Source organism: Pavona decussata, unplaced genomic scaffold (assembly GCF_977016875.1).
Source record: "Pavona decussata unplaced genomic scaffold, jaPavDecu1.1 SCAFFOLD_67, whole genome shotgun sequence".
NCBI classification, from domain to species: Eukaryota; Metazoa; Cnidaria; class Anthozoa; order Scleractinia; family Agariciidae; genus Pavona; species Pavona decussata.
Genome location: NW_028145486.1, coordinates 537,155 through 556,856, shown reverse-complemented (window position 1 = coordinate 556,856; position 19,702 = coordinate 537,155). Strand labels below are relative to the sequence as shown.

General features: G+C 38.9%; 1 protein-coding gene and 1 long non-coding RNA gene across 2 annotated transcripts; one reads left to right on the top strand and one right to left on the bottom strand.

The window, feature by feature from the left end:
- Positions 1 to 6,360: 6,360 nt before the first annotated feature.
- On the top strand, positions 6,361 to 7,665 carry LOC146477933 (uncharacterized). Its single transcript, XR_014865204.1, has 2 exons — positions 6,361 to 6,449; positions 7,407 to 7,665. It is a non-coding gene; the product is annotated as an uncharacterized LOC146477933 (long non-coding RNA).
- A 6,707-nt stretch (positions 7,666 to 14,372) lies between these two features.
- Positions 14,373 to 16,874, bottom strand: LOC146477932 (uncharacterized). Its single transcript, XM_085112636.1, has one exon. It carries the CDS (start codon positions 16,584 to 16,586, stop codon positions 14,526 to 14,528), a length of 2,061 nt encoding a protein of 686 aa, XP_084968762.1. The 5' UTR covers positions 16,587 to 16,874; the 3' UTR covers positions 14,373 to 14,525.
- Between the last annotated feature and the right edge of the window lie 2,828 nt (positions 16,875 to 19,702).

Below are 19,702 nucleotides of genomic sequence, written 5' to 3'. Positions count from 1 at the left end.
ACCGTTAAGTTTGCTCACGTCTCAGGCGCTGTCGATAACTAAAAGAATAGTTCTGGAGTAAACTAGGGAAATCCATTCCGCCAAATACGGACCGTCCTAACATGCGACGGCAACAGCGTTTATCTACCCTAAAATTATACTCCCCGCGAATGAGCGCGAGCCTACTACGCGTATATATTGCAAGGCTCTGGTAGTACTTGACAAGAGCTCTTTTTTAAGTTATCTGATTCTAACCTAGTAGCCTGCAAAAATATGGTTTCTGGAAGATCTGTTTGATTCTTCATGCAGAAAGAGATAAATCAGGTCATACATGAATGAATCTATTTGTTTCGTATGTAATGCAACTGAAGCTTAATGTCTGCTCAGCTAGACCGGTAACAAATCAGGATCCGGCCCTGACTGACTGGTTCTGTTACGCTTTTTAAGTATCTGTTCTTGAACACGGGACCGGTTCGGTGCTGGCCGGATCAACCTGAGGGATGCATAAAGCGAGAAGCGCAAAATAGTATTTCTTTCGAACTTGCTTCACTTTTTCGGACCCACATAATTTACCCGCGACGATAGATTATTTCGGAACTACTTAGAGTCTACACTTCAGGGACAGCGGAGCCGGGGGGGGGGGGGGGGGGGTTAGCCCTCCTTCCCCCCCGCCCCCAATTTTTGCGAGGACGATATTTTATTTTGTTTTAGTATGAGGTACATATGAAGAATAAAGTAGAAAGAAGATGCTCCCAAGAAAACGACGGGCCCCATCACGTTATGAATGACAATCGCAAGAGAAATTTTGGGAAATTCAAGGGGACGGATTTTCATTAACTATTGTGTTGAGATATGAGTGATGTCATAAGAGTGCCGTTGCTACACTGAACTACCGACTCATAATATTGAAATATGGAGCAAAAGTGGTACTTGCTTTATTTTGTGGCGAGAATTTATTTTACAAAGGTACAACCTTATACAAAAAACTGTCGGAAACTTTTCGACAAAAAATATCTGATGTAGAATGCTGAAAATACCATTTCCGAGCCTCTAGATTTCAAAATTTTCTGGGGGAAGATGGCTCCAAATCCCGTACAAACTCGCCCCCCCCCTCCCCCCCCCCCCCTCCCACCCCCCGCCTCCAGCTGAAAATAGGCTCCGCCGTCCTTGCACTTCGCTGCCGGTTAACTGAAATAAGGAAGAATCATTGGAATTAATCTTGTGAGCGAGAGCATATCAGGTGTATACTAGACCTAAAAATTTTTATTTTTTATTTCCGTCGTGTTTTTATGTGTAAACACTTTTGATTAGGAGGAATCCAGAAAGATTTCCTCTAGGGTAAAGTTAGCATTATAATTATTGAAATGCTTTACAGTCACGGACACAAATTGAGTCTTTTGAAACACGCAATGCGATTCCTCTTATGCACGCAAAGCTATTTCGATAAACATATAATGGTCTCCAGGGAACAATTAATTTTTTTTCCCAAGAATATCAATGTTTCCCGAGAGGAAATCGATGGAAACATTGAGATTCAAGAAAAAAATTTAACTCGTTTTTTGGAGGATCATTCATTAAGTGATTTGTTATATAGCACGCAAAAAGAAAACATTAAATAGAACAGAATCCACTTACGGACAAAAACGAGAGACAAACAAACGCTGAAAAATGTGCTGAATTTAAAGACATCTTGCCACCCGCACTCAGTCTTTGTTCACCTGGAAAAGCGGTCAACATTTGCGGGTAATTAACAGTTTAATGTTACCCTCTGATGTTAATGTTTTCGCAGTGTTACACTTGAGGGTTTTTCGTAGCAAACAGTTCTATTGTCAGATGATTGTGACTATGAATTAGCCAATGAATGTGTGCACTTTGGCGAAAAACTTCAGCTGTATAAGTAACATAACCTGAATAGTGCTAAGCACCTTTCTTTGGCACTTTCATTTTACTTGTATTTGCATAAATATGCATATATAATATCCAGGTCATTTTGTTTTCTTGTCAACATTGTGAATGAAGGCATCGAAACTATGTTCGCTAATTTTATCGTTTATTTTTAGTTAAAAGATACATATTTTCACTATCAATAGTAAACAGATTGTAGATTGCATGACAATCGGTTCAACTTTGTCGTTATGATTCGTCATCATTGCTTTTTTAACTGCAATTAATTTACCTTGTATTTTACAGCTGCCATAGCTTTGCACCGTTCATTTACAGAAAATATCCAATCGTTTGTGTCAATAGTTGTTTCATTAAGTCGAATATACTTTCATTAACACCAAAATAAACTCCATTTGCACGAAACTGAGAAATCTTCAAGAACGACATTTGCATATGTAAAAAAAATTCAACAGCATCAACAGACAAACGATAGCTCTTTTTGACATTCATTTTCAGGAAATACATGTTTATTTAGGCAAAAAAAATCGTTAACGCAAATAGACAACCAATTGCATTATTCGACAATGATTTTCTAGAAAATAAATTCATTAACGTGATAAGCACTAGAAGTCTATTGCAATAGACTGTTAGTGCTTTCCGCGTTAATGATTAATGTAACATTCTTTAGTGCAAAAAGAAAATCATTAGTGTCATCATAACATTCAACTATTGATAAACAAAATTCAAATTCGCTGTATGAATTATCCTTCAATATCCTAGCCGCTATTAGGACATCGTGGTAAATACGTTTACATAAAACCACACCACTGTCCACATTAAGCTGCCGTGATGGTACCAATATTCGCTTAGAAAAGCAGCAATTATTTAAAATAGACATTCGCCGTCCTGAGGAACAGATGAACAACAGAGAAGAAGCAAGAATCCAAGGAATTGCTTTAGGCAATTATCACTTACAGCGAAATATTGGTACCATTACGGCAGCTAGATTGTTGGTGCTTATCCAAATCTCGTTAATGAATTTATTTTCTAGAAAAATGTTCTCGAATAATACAATTATTGGTTGTTTATTTATGTTAATGAATTTTCTTTTTGCTTAAAAAAAATGCATTTCCTGAAAATGAACGTGAAAAGGAGCTATATCGTTTGTCTGTTGATGCTGTTGAATGTTAATACATATGCAAATGTCGTTCTTAAAGATTAATTTTTTTCGCGCAAATGACGTTAATTTTGGTGTTAATGAAAGTATACATGAAAGGATATTTTCTGTAAATGAACACCAAAAGGTGTAGTAATTCCGCCACCTTCAAAGATTATTGTTATGACTGATCCCCTCTAAAAGGTTGTTCTGTATATTTTTTAAATACCTATGACTAATTATCATGCGGTGAATTATCCCACATCACAAAGTGTTTAATTTAACTGGGCAGTTGTATTTGCACCTGTTCATAGCCTACGCCTGTCAAATACACGAAATCAAGCCATTCTTGGTCCCCGCAGTCAGAGGTTGCAGAGTTAGTGAGTGATAATGCGGCTGATAATAGCATCTGTCTGGATCGCACTTGGTTCTGTTACCCTATTTAAGGTTGCTCCGCAGCTTTCAGAGGTTAGTTCTTTACTCATTGGTCAAAATATCAGCCGAGAACACTACTCTTATACTTAAGGAATACCCTCAGGTTAGCCCAAAGTGAGAAACAGTAATTGAATATGTTTTGAGACCAACAATACAAAGAAGTTCGACCCGAGTTGCGATGTTGTGTAGCCCGTGAACGCAGACGTATTTCCGGCTCTACAGCCCGAAATACGTCTTCGTTCGCAGGCTAGTTGTTGTGCTACACTTCTGTAAAAAAAATGTGTGAATGTAATTCATTTACCCACGAAGTACCAAAGAGCTCTAGGAGTTGTTTTCAAAGATTACCGTGCTTTCTAGGTCGAATTGGAATTTGGAAATGTTGTATTAAGGATTACTTATATCTGCTAACCGTTTACAGCAAGATAAAGATGACTTTTGAAACGAGCCTGAATTCCAATTTCAATGGACGAAGAAGATTAGAGATGGAATTGTTATTTCCCTGTATTTATTTGCCTAAAGACTGCACAGTTCAAATTTGCTTAGTATTTGAAATCGCAATGAAACCGAGTATAATTTAGGATTAATTTTCACGCGTATTTTCAAAGTTTTCCCAAATTGCCGGCGTCACTTAGCAACAAGGACAATTTGGGAAAACTTTGAAAATAGAAGTGAAAATTAATCCTTAATTTTCTACCAGCACTCGATGCGATAACTTGTTTATAACTTAGAGGGTTAAATACGCTTTAAATTGTCTAAGGCGAAAACAAATAATGGAGAAATCCCAAGATGAAGATGACTTTTCAAACGAGATTATCTCTGAATTCCAATTTCAATGGACGAAGACGATTAGAGAAGGAATTGTTATTTCCCTGTATTTATTTGCCTAAAGACTGCAAAGTTCAAATTTGCTTAGTATTTTGTTATCGCAATGAAGCCGAGAAGAATTTAGGATTAATTTTCACGCGTATTTTCAAAGTTTTCCCAAATTGCCAGTCACTTAGCAACAAGAGCAATTTGGGAAAACTTTCAAAATATAAGTTATCCTTAATTCTACCAGGACTTGGTGCGATTGCTTGTTTATAACTTGGAGGGTAAAATTCCCTTAAAACTACCGAGGCACTTTGTAAAACAGCCAACGCCGGAGCTGAGTAAGAACGCCTACTCGTAAGCAAAACAATACAAACAATATAATTTACCTGCTAGTTAGGATCCAAAACAAGAAACGTTGATAGTCATATGTATATGATGTAATTAAGGGAAAAAAGTATTCTTATTTCAGATAAAACCCGATCGAGTTTCTTGAACAGCTTCAAAGAGGAACTTCTCTAGAGAATATGAAAAATTTCCTTGTAAAACGTTATTTTCTATTGCAAGAAAGAATTTTAGCGTGCTATGCGTGTCTTGAGAAAATACGAACTACACGAGTATTGGAAGGCTTTGAAAATGAACTTCATCCTGGGATTGGGGCGAGGGAACTAATTAAGCATTCTGTGTGGTCTTAAGAGTCTGAATAGGAACTGACTAATTAATTGGTAACATAGCTTCGGAGCTTTTTAATTTCGGAACTTTCAAGGAACCTTAAATTGCCAAGGAAGAAAGACATCTATTAGAAAATGTCGTGCCACTAAGACGAACTGAAGATGTTTGTGAGTGGTGGGCAACAAGAACGAATAATTAAGCCTGGAAGGAACAAAGCACATCTGTTGTGAAAACTTGCAAGTGAAATTCTAGATTTGCAAACCTTTATAGTATTCTTTATATGAAGAATACTAATGCTGTAACGTTTTATGTATTAAAAGAATACTGTCTAATGAGGTAAAAACCAATGAAGCCCGCTCTCGCAGGGACTGAAAACAAATACCACCCCCTAGGCTATTCAGATTAATAGTGTTTTGCTATTTAAAAAAAAATGCTCATGGCTGTGATAGGTTGTAATGTTCATGAACTACCATGATTTAAAATTCATGATCAAACTAACAACGATAAATTAAACTAAATGTCAGGCATCCATTTCAGTTTTTGAATCCAAACAAATCTGCTAGGCGTTCAGTCGATCCAAGTTTTTAGCTTTTGACACAAATGATCTTTTACCTTTTTTTGTAATACACGAAATTTTATCAGCAGCCTGGCATAAAAGTTAAGCGCCAAACTGAGATCGTAGTTGTTGGGCACAAAAATGAAGAAACCAACCAAATGTAGAAATGCTGTGTTTGGCCAATCAGGAGCGAGTATTTTCGCCGCTCGACCAATCGGGACTGAGTAATTTTGTCCTCGGCAAAAGGAGAATTAAGAAAAAAAAATGGCCTCTTTTTCGACCAATCAGCATTCAGCAAATTTTCCTCTACGTTATTTACTCAGTGAAACCAAGACAGGTTTACAGTCGACAGCTCATTGTGATGGGGCTATGTTTCTCTTCCAGGCAATAGAGCTCCAACGAGGCGACTATCAACACCTGCAGTATGGAAACTTAAAGGAGTTTTTTCATCACATGCTGGACATTTCCCAGGCTTTGGTTTCGTTTGATGTTACTGATTATACTGACTGTGCCTTCAAATGTCTCGCCAATTTGGCATGTTTCTCCTTCAACTTTGCTATTTTGGCTGATAACGTTACTGGCCGCCACGTTTGTCATCTCCTGGCTTCAGACAAGTACGATCACTCCAGCAATTTTGTACCAAGTGACGAATTTCATCATTATGCGATTGCGGTAGGTTAAATAAAAATTCATTTTGTCTTTTTTTCTGTAAAATTTTCTAACACCTTGTCGACTCTGTCCGTTCGTCCTTTAATTACAATGGATCCTTGAGATCCACCTATCTTTCCTTCTGTCTCGCATACATTCATCATTCTAACAGGCGATTATTTTTCTTTTTCAAGACTCCTTGTGAGAACACACCATGTCAGCACGGCTCTACATGCATTCCATTGTATGAGACCCGTGGTGTTGTGTGCCACTGTGTCCCCGGTTACATTGGAGAGTTCTGCCACATGAAAGGTATGTCACTCTTTGATCAAGAAAAGTGCTACAAGTGTCAAACAAAAATTCCTATTCATGTTAAAGAGAGAGCATTTCTGCGTGCAACGTGATTTTGACATCAAAAGATCGCAATAACTTTAGCGCGACACAAGAAAACTTCTGTGGACGGCACAGGTCTAACCACTAACCTCAGAATATTTCATTTAAGAGACAAAAATAGTTACAGATTACTGTATACAATTTCTAGATAGGACTAAAAACGTTCCGCCACTTAAACGGCACACATTCTTCTTCTGAACATATCGTTACATATATAGATAAAGCTACTGAGCCCGCCTCTATATCCCCCACCGGCGGTATGCTTTTTGAAGAGATGTTCGTCTTGGGCAATCCACCAAACACCACCCCATCCATAAGATCCCCCAATAATACGATAACGATGTGAACGTACACGTCGCTCTGGCTTGGCGTCAACAAGACTGTGCTCGTGCGCTCACTTTACCTAAAAAGCTTCGTCAATCCGAGGCCACGTTTGTTAAATCACACTTCTACGGCCCACTCCGGACAATGATCAATCACCGTCAGAATGAGTAATCACCCACAGTTGTGGTACTGCAGTATAAACTGGGGCAAATCTATGAGCTTCATACAAAGGTCTTATAACCAAACTCAAAGGCCAAAATTGGACAGATTTGGGTTGAGTTGCATAAAATTTAACGTCGGGCGTAACTGCTAACGGCAGACGTTCATCCCAGTCACCTTAAGTATTTTAACGTCTGACTATAGCATTTATGTCCGCCGTTAAGTTTTATGTAACTCGTACCTGGTGTTACTTTGTTCAAAAGCCTTAATCAAATCCATAGATTTCTCTTTGCAATGCATTGCGAAGACGTTTTAATTAGGGTATTATTTATAATAATTTTACTTAATAATTTGAAAATTTCATTTCAATTTCTTTTTCTCTTGGTTTTTTAGTTCCCTCGTGGTTGAAGGTCAACACCAAAGAAGTTTGTTTTGGAGCCCGTGATGATTCATATGGGATGTTTTCCATTCCACATGACGGTAACATCTCCTCTTTTAAACTCGTGCATTTGAGAGGCAGAGTAGCGTGTGGACCTGGTGATGAGCGTTTAAGCAACTGGGCGTGCAGTGGAAGAAAGATTGTCAACGTTCCTCACTAATGCTAGCAATAAAATTATTTTCCCACAAGTTTATGAGGGAAAGTGGTACAAGCTTCCTGGGATATGGTCTGATTCAGCCAAGCTAACATTTAACAACCTCACTGTACCCATGAGAATTTCAATTGGTCAGCAGTTTAGAGTGTGGTACGGCGAAGATTTGATAAATACGTCAGAGAATGACAATAGAGGAGAGGTGTGCTTGGACGTTTTCGCCTTGTACGTTTAAAACATGGCTTATGCTGGCTTGAGTGCAGGTAGTTTCATATGTTTCATGTATTTATATTCATTTATTCATCTTTCACGGGTATATTACGAACTCACAATATGACCAGATCCCAGTTGGCTTGACAGTTCAGTTGGTAGAGCACTGCACCGGCATTGCAGAGGTCATGGGTTCGAATAACGTTGAAGCTTGAACTGCGAGGATATCTTTCTTCTATTTAATCATTCATCCGCAGTTCAAAATATATGTTTCGTATATTCATATTCATTTATTCATCTTTCACGAGTATATTACGAACTCACAATATGACCAGTTCTCAGTTGACTTGATAGCTCAGTTGGTAGAGCACTGCACCGGCATCGCAGAGGTCATGGGTTTGAATCTTGTTCAACCCTGTATATTTTTTTCAGGCTTTCTTTTCCAGTCGCAACTGCTTACGTTGCGTACTAACTGCGAGGATCCTTCTTCTATTTAATTTTGCAGGTAGTTTAGTTTTTTATTATCAATGAGGTACTTTAAAAAGTAGGATACTAGTGAATACTAGCCAAATACTAGTCAAATATCAACTGGAAAAAAAAAATCGCTATCATTGGCGCCCGCATCAAAGCCGACGATAAACCAGATATAAATGTGCGTTCTAATTTCATTTAGCATTAACCATATCCAGTTAGGACACTTTAAACGGAAGGGTTCCTAAAACGGACGGAAGTTGGGCCCTGCTACAGATGAATGAGTCACTCCACCGTAACCAGCTAAACTCTGTTCAAGATGCAGGTCTCTCCAAGGCGGATACTTGGTGCTGGCTCCAATGGTGCTCGATTGGCACTTTTTATAGAAAAATAATGCTTACAAAGCCTACTAAAAATTCCTCGTTACAAGATTTATTTGAGCTACCGGAATACGTAATGGTTCCTGAATATGGATTGCGAGCAATAAGTTCGCAGAGAAGCCTTTCAGCCTAAATTTACCTAAGATACAAAACCTTGAGGCTAGTTTCTTTCTCCGGCTTATTCCGGACTAAGGTTAATCGGCCACAATCACCGGGGATCGATCACTGAAATGTCAAAAGCTGCTTTTTGGCGTTAACCCTTCTTCAGAGGAAGTTAGGCGATTATGAGTTGTTGTTGGTTTATATATACCGAAAGACTGGAGAAAACACTGATTAATGAATTAGTTCAAAGATGAGTTTTTTCTTGATGTTTTTCCCCCGATATTTTTGGAGTTAGAAAGGCGGAAGACCGTCATGCGCTGAATAGAATGGTTTAATAGATTAAATGATTTCGTCAGTGACGGGTCTGGGTGATTCTTTACCGTTATTCATCGATCGTTCTTTATCGATCATGTTAGACTCTTCTCCTGTTTCATCAATAGACATCTTTTTGCATGGAGTCAGTTATGCAGTAGACAAGGCAGCCGACCGGTTGGCTCAGTTGGTTGAGCATCAGACTACCGTGCGGGCGGTCGTGGGTTCAAACCCCGGCCGGACCAACACTCAGGGTCTTTAAATAACTGAGGAGAAAGTGCTGCCTTTGTAATGACATCTGCAAATGGTTAGACTTTCTAGTCTTCTCGGATAAGGACGATAAACCATAGGCCCCGTCTCACAACACTTCAACGTTCAACCCTGTGGGACGTTAAAGAACCCACACACTAATCACTAAGGGCATGGAGTTCCTGTGTGCTGGTCTGGTCTTTGTGCCTTTTCATGATTTCATGGCTTGGGTGGGTTGGATGAGGTCGCTAATGGACATATGCTGACGTCCGATCTCACCCTTGCATTGAAGTAATGAATATGTAAATAGAAAATGCGGCATATAAATCCATTACCATTACCATTACCATATTTTATCAATAACATATAGTTATAGAAATTAGCCAGCGTTCTTTTGGAAAAAATACCATAATGTAGTAGGCTAAGCCACCTTCTGTTCTGTAGCTGTGCAAAGGCGCTTCACTCGTGCTGTTTAAACTTTAAAATAACGTGGAAACTGGTTAAAGTTCTATTTCAGTGAAGCATTTATAGGTATTTGTAAAAACACAATTAGAATGTTAGATTTCGTACTTCTAGAGGCAACTTAATCCAGGATGCGCCCTCATCAGTCATCATGTGACAAGTCTAGCGCTCGCAAGTGAACTGTTAAATAGTACAACAGTATACAGCTATTTCAATTAACGTTAACGTTGCTGAATGTTAAAGTGATCTCGCCACAGCCGGCATGTATTAGTTGAGATCGGGTTGATTTTTTGTCACTTGCGACTGGTAATGTGTGCACGTGAGGTGACTGATAACCAATGTCCGCTCTGAGCTCTTTTCTAGAATCTAGCAGCATACTATAATGGAATATGTGAAGTGTCAGCGAGCCTTATTGTGCAAGCTACGCCGTGACGACGAGCCCCAAAAAGGGGAAAAAGATTCCACGGCTGCTTTCCACTCGAGCGCTTATTATGTCATTCCTTGCCACCGTGGTGTCGTATTTAAACAGGTTTGTACTGCCTTAGGATAATTATAAACGTAGTTGAGAAATATAGTTGAGTTTAGTGCGTTTATTAATAAATTGCCCATATCACCTTGCGGTCTTGTCGCGTAGGCTTTCCGACGTTGGTTGACATAGCTGCGTGCCACTGTAGTGCAATTTTACTGTCAAATTGTCTTGTAAAAGAAAATAGCTATAGGTTAAAAATAAGAGACTATACTGCTCTTATGTACAAATAAATTAATTAATAGGTAAAAATTAATTAATTAATAGAGATAAGTACGTCATACACGGCGTTTGTGGAATGGCTGTTATGTCGTTCAACAGTGAAAATAAATGCCGACATTATCTAAAGGATTATCGAGCTGTGTAGTTTTGTCCAGTGACTACTTAGGCTGTGCAGCCATCTCTTTCTTTCAAAGAAAACTCGAGAAGCGATCGGAGAGAAGGGGATGGGCTAAGCTGAGCTTCTCGGGCTCGCTTGGAAAGAAACAAGTGCTACGCAGGCTAGCGCCCACTTCATGATGGCGACAACGTGGTTGCCAATGGCACGTTAGATTCCTGTAGCTACTCTATCAAATCAGATCTCAGACATGATCAGCATTCGGACTTACTCCTTAAAAAAAATAATTCAGTTATGATTAAGGATGTCAAATACTATCCTCGGATTTCTATCCCTGAAACTTGACAAACTGACTTCAGGGAGAGTACGGAGACAGGTGACAGCGACGCGTTCTTTAGTGGCCAGACGTCATGCTCTATGTTAGGTTTTATCATACTTGGTTCCCGAGCACGGTGCCCGAGTACGATTCTCGCTGGGCACCAGTGTGAACGCACCCTTTTAAGTACAAGTTCGAGACCTTGTATTTGGCCACTGAAGAAGGTAGCGGTTCTCTTGGCCTCCATCATGATGCTGTCGTGTTAAGTTTTCTTAGCAGTATCAGCCATGCAATTATTTCAGTTACTTTCTGTGTTTGCATTTTGTGCCCGGTGCCCAGGCAATAGTGGTCGTACACCAAGTGTGAACAAAGCCTTGGTTCTTTGAAAGTGCCCCGAAGTTCTTAGTCTCCCTATGATAATGCAGGTTATTAAGGCATCACATTTCCACATGTGACACTAAGTTTCCCTTCATGCGACCGGTGGTACCGTAGACACCGTGTTCCTTCTCACAGCCAGCTCACAATTATCTGTATTGAATGTTGCGCTAAAATCTATATCACGTGACCTTGATAGAGGCCTACAGCGCATGACTGCTACAAATGCTCGTCTGTAATCTGTCCTGCGCAGTGTATATATAATAACGTTTACTACAGAGTTTAAATGCAGTATCCATACAGCTGACGTGTTGACTATGGGTGGTAAGTGATAGTCATTGAACGTCATTAGTCCGCGAGTGATCAGGAATGGAATCCAAAGAATTAGAAAAACAAATATGACGACTAATATGGCAACGGTAGCTTTACTCTCCAGGCCTGCAAGAAAGAAAAAATAACATATAATAGTGTAGGCATTAAATTTCCAAGCTATAGACTTATAGATTACGACCAACTCCGCTTGCGCTGAAAGGAAGCATCTTTACGGTTCTTTGAGTGTGTGCTAAGCTGCTCTGTCACCGGGAAAAAACGCAAAATACAGAATGGAAACAACTTATATTTGTTACCCTAACTGATAAGGGGTTAGTTTCTAAAGATACTGTGGTACTGCGTTGGTCAGGGGGTGCAAGCGAATATTTGGTTTTCCCAACTGGGTTGATAAAGTAATTTGGCCACTGTAAAGAGATTCGAGAGCTGACTTTTGGAGCGTTAGCCCTTTCTTAGAATGGAGCCATTGCTGGCTCGCCATTCTGACAAAACGTCAGCTCTCACGTCTCTTTGCGGTGGCCAAATTGCCTTCAGTTGTCAACCGGCAATTGGTAAAGCCAAATATTTGTTAACAATGATTGTCGTGGAAATTAAAATTAGTTGGTCCACACTTTCTGCAAATGCGGCGATACAAGACTCCCATTCGAAAATAAGTTTTGTGGTGTTCCGTGTACTACAGTTAACTCAAAACCCCTGGTGTGGATATCAGTGGCCTCAGTTTATGGGTCAAAATTGACAATAACTTAAGGAACGCTGGAGGGAAATGTTATCCGTCTCTTCGTCAAAGCACACGGTTGAAATTTTAGACCAACGTAACACGAAAAGTACCATACCCAAAAAGGTAAGGAAAGGGGAAAGGATAATCACACGGGAGTATGGAATTTCCGTTTGAGAATATTTTTACTACGGCATCTTTCAACAATTTCCTTTAATTGTGCGATTTTCCTCTACGGAATCCAAGGTAGACTCAGTGTTTACTCGCAACTTTGAAATGGGTAATTCGTATTATCATGAACTGAACCAATATCTCGAAAACAGATCGAGGGTAAACACTGTGGTATGCCAGGTCTGAGACAGAATTTATAATCGATAATGATCGTGAGCCAGGAAAAATGTTTATAAACATTATGACAGAAATTCACATGGAAGATTGAAGAAAATATTAGTCATAATGAAATTACTTTTCCTTGTTTTTTTTTTCTCAGATATAAATTAACTACACATACATCTATATTGATTAGGCCAAGAAAAAATTAGTTTTAAAACGATAACGCAGAATTCACAAAAAAATGTAAATAATGGAAATTCTGAGTCCTTATTGCAAGGAAATGACAAAATGACGTGGTTTGTTTTGAAAGTTTGCGGTTCCCTTTCGTCTTTTCATATAGAAATGTGTGATCATATAGCTGATTAGCACTGATACAGGTTTATAACTGTTCAGGAGATCACGAGTTTTGTGAAAGTACTTCATTGACATTTCTCGTCCACCGACATAAAAAGATTTAATGAAGAGATCATTCTAACATTTAAATACCAATTATATGGTAAGATTTAAGAAATCGGATTAGTACCGGAAATGTGCTCATAAGAAAAAAGGTGAACATGATTACAATTTGCGTCATGGCACTCGTCACACTGATAAACATTTCCGGTTAGCAGTGATTTCACGTCTTCACTGCCAAAATTAGTCTTAATATGTTCACCTAGGAGAGAAAACTGACGTAGCAACGAAATTCCTAAAGGTGAAATTTTGTTTCTTACAAGAAACAGCAAAAGATTATTTGTGTCAAATGCAAAAAACATGATCGGATTTGTTTGGTTGACAAACTGAAATCATGGCCGCTACCAAGTGCTTTCACCTCGCTACCACAGAACAGAACAAATTACTCTGCAAGCAGTCCACGTTTGGACCCACGGTTTGCTATTTTTAACGATCTGTGTGAATTTCAAGCGGTAGAAAGCTTCACAGTGCAGATGAATCGATTAATTGATGCCTAACATTTGGTTTAATTGTTGTTAGTTTGCTCATGAAACAAACTTGTATTTTTCTTAATTTTTTTATAATAATTACATCTATCTAACAATCAACTTTTTCTCGTTTAGTCTTTTTTGTACGCTAAGAAACGGGTGAATTGTTTGTTTGTTTTGCTTACGGGTAAGTGTTTTTACTCTGGGCCGGGGCTGACTGTTTTACGACGTGTCTCGATCGTTTAAAGAAAATTTTGCCCTATAAGTTATAAACACGTAATCGCAATGAGTCCAAAGATTACTCAAATTGCCCGAGTTACGCAGCGACGAGGGCAATTTGCGAAAACTTTAAAAATACTCGTGAAAATTAATCCTTAATTCTACTCGGCCTCATGCGATTACATAAACAAAGCAATGCTTATACTATATACTGGTAAGCCCATAATACTAACAATTCAATTTGAACTAATTCTGGATTTATCGGCTGAATATCGAGGGATAAAGATCTATCCTGTGAGCTTAAGAGACGCATGTTAGGGAGGCTACCTAGACGTTCTTTGCAAACAAAATAGCGTTTTTGGTTCTTATTAGGAAATCCATGTTATGAAAATTATGGTCGACAGTTTCAAAAAACTTGCTTTCCCTCTGTCTTTGAGCTGCCGGCACCAATCAATTTTTCTAAAAGTCCATACATTTAAATTCGTATTTTACTTGAAAAATCCTTATAAGTAAAGGTTTGGTTATACATAGACAAGTAAAGATAAACGATAAAAAAACGTTTCGGGGTCGTCATGACGCCATTATCAAGTTCGAAGTGATAGAAATAATTGAAGTCAATGTCAGAAATAGTTCACCAAAAAATTAACATAATGTCTGAATATATAATGTCACGTAAATAGTTTCGCTTGAATTGAGTCCGATTGGACATTGAGAGATGGTGTTAACTCTCTAATTAGCAACATTTCGTAAACTAAGCAATCGAACTTGTTCATGCACTTCTTAAGGACAGAAAAATTTCTGTCAAGGTCTTTAGGGACATTACGGTGTTCATTAAGAAGGTGCTTGCCAATGGAAGAAGATTGGTATTTATGCTCGACCACGCGCTGGTGTAAATGCCGAAGTGTAAACCCTACATAACTTGCATCACACAAGTCACATTGATATTTATAAACAACACAATTCTGATTTACAATAGATGGTTTTCTCTCCTTTATCTTTAGTTCTTGTTGGATTTTGTTACCAACAAAAATCGGTTGGATGACTGTGTCAATCTTCTGGCTAAGATCTTTGAGCTGTTTGTGTACCAGGTCAGCAGAAGCCTGATCTTTGAAAGGCAGGACTATTCGGACAGTTGGACTGTCTCTTGGGGCAGGTATTGGTTGAGTGCCTTCAGCCTTAGAGGCTACAAAACTCCTAACGGTGGTGTTGATAAGTTGTTGTGGGTATTTCAACCGGGTGAACACAGCTTTCAAACGGTCACATTCTTCAGAGAAGTACGACCAACACGATGAAAAGCGATACGCACGATCAAGCATGGTTCTCAAAAGCCCTCGTTTATAGCGCATATCGACGTGACTTTGGTAGTGAAGCAAAAGACTCGTGTTAGTAGGTTTTATGTAGACCTTGGTCTCAATTTGGGGAGCTCTGTTAAGGAGCTGCATTCCAAGAAAGGGTAGCAGACCATTAACCTCTGTTTCCATGGTGAACTTCACAGATGTGTGGCAGTTGTTAAGAACCTGGAGAAAATTAGCCGCTGATTTTGTGTCCGGCATTATTGTCAGAGTATCGTCGACGTACCTCTTGTAAAAAGGAGGCATTTTTCCTGCAAGCTCTAGGGTTTCTTCAATGGATCCCATGAATACATTGGCAAGGAGTGGCCCGAGTGGCGAACCCATGGCGACGCCATCGGTTTGTTCGTAAAGTTGGCCGTTGAATTGAAACAGCTGATCTTTGGTGGATGCTCTGAGAAGATCTACAAGGTCCATTCTGCTAAGGTTCAATTGGTGGGTTTTGTTGAACCAGTTATCTGTGAAAGCTTTATCAGCAAGTATCTGTATGGTTTCCTCTAGGGGCACGTTGGTAAATAGCGAGGAAACATCATATGACACAAGAATATCGCCACTGTTGATCTGTAGTTCCCGAATCTCGCTCGCAAAATCAAAGGTGTTAGTTATTGTGTATTTGTTATAGGACAATGGCTGTAGCTTCTCCTCTAACCATTTTGCTAACCTATAATTATACGTTTGTGTGGCAGATAAGATGGGTCGCATAGCCAGATGTTCTTTGTGCGTCTTAGGCAAACCGTACAGGTGTGCTAGCCGGGAGCCTGTGGGGCGCACAGAATCTGCAATCACTTTGGGTAATATTCTACGGACAATAGATTCTAGCTCTTTCTCCTTTTGAAGAAGTGGATGGTGATGTCTGGGCGGTCTCCCTCTAGTCTTCGGCCTCTCTGGATCAACTGCTCTGAATTTTGTCGTTTCATTAATGGATGCTTCGGATAACAAGCGTAGGTATTCCGATTTGTCCATGACGACTACCCCTGACCCTTTGTCGGGTTTTGTGATGACAATATCATCGCGTTGCTTTAACTCCTCGATGGCTCTAAGGAGTGACTTGGGAGGTTTAGGACCTCTTCGGTGGATGTAATTGAGTGCTATTGATCGTAGGGTTGCAGCTGAAAGCTCTTTAAGGTCATCAGGCAGGTTAGGCTCAAGCCGCCAATAAGCCTTTTCGAAGCTGGCCTTCACTTCAACTGAAGAAACCCGTTGAGGGAAGGCGAATTTCAGGCCGCGACAAAGAACTAGTTTTTGAAAAAAGGATAGCTCGTACGATGAGAGGTTAGATATGTGCTCGTCAATGTCCATCTCCTTGTACAACAGCCGTGAGATCTTCTTAGTGTGGGTGTTAAGAACCTCCTGGTAGTATTTCTTGCGGAGATTGACCATTGTTCGAAGGATGCAGGTATAACGGAAAACGCTACAAGTTTGACGGATCTCATCGTAGATCGAATTGATTTCAACCTTGAGAGATGCACTCTGTCTTGTTTTTGTTTTCAACTCTTCAGCTAGAATGTTTCGTGAAAAGGCCTCAGAGGACTGTTTCCATTTGCGGCATTTATCTTGGTCAACCTTGGCGAATGTAGGTGTAAGGTCAAAGTTCTGACAAAGGCGAAGGAATTCAATAGATCCATCGCAGTTTATCTGTTTCTTACTACACTGTTCAAGTCTTCTGAACAAGTGAAGTTGATTATCGCGTTTCAAAATCCTTATAAGTAAAGGTTTGGTTATACATAGACAAGTAAAGATAAACGATAAAAAAACGTTTCGGGGTCGTCATGACGCCATTATCAAGTTCGAAGTGAAGTGAACATTATGTTAATTTTTTGGTGAACTATTTCTGACATTGACTTCAATTATTTCTATCACTTCGAACTTGATAATGGCGTCATGACGACCCCGAAACGTTTTTTTATCGTTTATCTTTACTTGAAAAATGCAATTTTTTTTACGGCGGAGAACATTAGAGATATAGTTCAGATGTGACTAGAAAAAGTTTTGTTTAAGCTTGGTTCATTTAACAACGAAATAACGATAATAACTAAATAATAAATAATAATCATCATCATCATCATAATAATCATAATCATAAGTTTCATTTTTGTTGCTTATGTCTCAGTGGGAACCCTAAAAGCAATAATAACGGAATTAGCATAATCATAAGAAAATGATGTATTATTTCCTTGATTATCTTCTGTAGTTATGTCTGTGTTTCTCTTTAAAGTATGTCTTGCCAGTAGACCAGAAGACCTTTATGTGTTCTTTATAAGTCAATGATTTTGATTACAGTTATGTTCGTCATGTCGCTAATGGAAACCACTTAAGCTTTGGTTATTAAAAAGTTGTTCCATACACCCATTTACAGAAGGGCCTATTAAAAATTTAAACATAAGGGAGTTCTTAGCTCGCATAACAACTTGCATTGAATCCTTTCAAAATGAATGGATTTATGCTTTTCTCATTTGCTATTTCTACCTACTTTACGTTTCATTTTTTGGATCAGTGCTTGTGCGACGACGCTGCTAGTCTAAGTCGTGAACATAACAAAAAGCTTAAGTATGCCCTCTTCAAAGATCACTTATTTTACACACTTCTAGTTCCAACCATTACAGCGACTTCGTTCACAACCGGAAAACACTGCCTTCTGCAATGCTTAAAAAACGAAAGATGTTTTGCCACAAACATTGGTGCGTTTCCTGGACCAGATGGGAATTTCACCTGCGAGTTACTTCCAACGGATAAGTACAACGCATCTGAAAAGTTCCAAGCAAATCATTCCTTCCATCATTACAGCATCCTGGTGAGTTATTGCTAGTCCCGGGGTATCACATCGAACGAAATTGAACGAAATTTCCATGCATCGAACAAAATCAAACGACTAAATTCGATTTTGTTCGGTCATCGAACGAAATCGAACACACAATTTTGTTTGATTGGGTTCGGAAATCAAACTTTGAGCTAAAACCCCAAGTAAAGAGTGTCTGGACTAGTGAACGTGCCAGTGTAACGTTAATCTATTCTCATATATAGAAACGCTCAACTAGTACAAGGCTTTATGTTTCTCTTAAAGGGAAGGAAAAACCACCCTTTTACTTCAAGACTCGATCTTTGAGACTAGGAGCTCCCTAGTACTTATCAGAACCAAGGGACCAGTAAAAAAAGGTTTTTTTACAGATGGCCAATGTCGTATATTGTTGTTTTCAATAGGGCATTGCATAGAAGAATGACAAAATATTAAAATATTTAAAAATATTTAAAAATTTTAAAAATGGATAAACTAAGAAATGTCACACTAAGGAAAAACTTAATGGGATTCAAAATTTTTAAGTGATGAAATATTAAAAGCATCAAAAGGTAAACATCTCAGTCTGGAAGGGAATTCCAGACTGAGACAGTGTATATATAATAACGTCTACTACAGTATTTAAATGCAGTATCCAGACAGCTGACGTGTTGACTATGGGTGGTAAGTGATAGTCATTGAACGCCATCAGTCCGCGAATGATCAAGAATGGAATCAAAAGAATTAGAAAAACAAATATGACGACTAATATGGCAACAGTAGCTTTACTCTCCAGGCCTGCAAGAAAGAGAAAAAAAAGAATATAATAGCTGCAGGCATTTTCCAAGCTATAGACTTACAGATTACAAGCAACTCCTCTTTTGCTGAACGGAAGCATTTTAGGTTCTTCGTGTGTATGCCAAACTGCTCTTGCACCGGGAAAAACGCAAAATACAAAATGGAAACAACTTATATTTGTTACCCATACTGATAACGGGTTAGTTTGTAAAGATACTGTGGTACTGCGTTGGTCGGGGAATGTAAGCGAATATTTGGTTCTCTCAACTCAGTTGATAAAGTAATTTGGTCGCTGTAAAGAGATTCCAGTGCTGACGTTTGGAGCGTTAGCCCTTCCTTAGAGTGAATCCATTGTTGGCTCGCCCTTCTGACAAAAGGGCTAACGTTCATGTCTCTTTGTGGTGACAAAGTTGCCTTCAGTTGCCAACTCAGTTGATCAAACCAAATATTCGTTCATAATTATTTTTTGTGGGAAAATTAGTTGGTCCACAGTGTTTGCAAATGCGGCGATATGATACAAGACTCTCATTCGAAAATCTCTTTACAATCTTCTGGTTTTCCGTATACTACAGTTTACTCAAAACCCCTGGTGCAGATCTCATTGGCGTCAGTTTATGGGTCAAAATTGACAATAATTTAAGCAACACTAGAGTGAAATGTTAACCGTCTCTTCCTCAAAGCAGATGGTTGAGATTTAAGACCAACGTAATACGAAAACTACCATACCCAAAACGGTTTAAAAGGGGAAAGGATAATCACACGGGAGTATGGAAATTCCGTTTGAGAATATTTTTACTACGGCATCTTTCAACAATTTCCGTTAATTGTGCGATATTCCTCTGCGGAAACGAAGCTAGTCTGTTTACTCGCAACTTTGAAATATAATGGGTAATTCGTATCATCATGAACAACCAATATCTCTAAA

Coding starts and splice junctions, on each gene's coding strand:
- LOC146477932 (XM_085112636.1), bottom strand. CDS start 16,586: ATGGTCAATCTCCGCAAGAAATACTACCAGGAGGTTCTTAACACCCAC.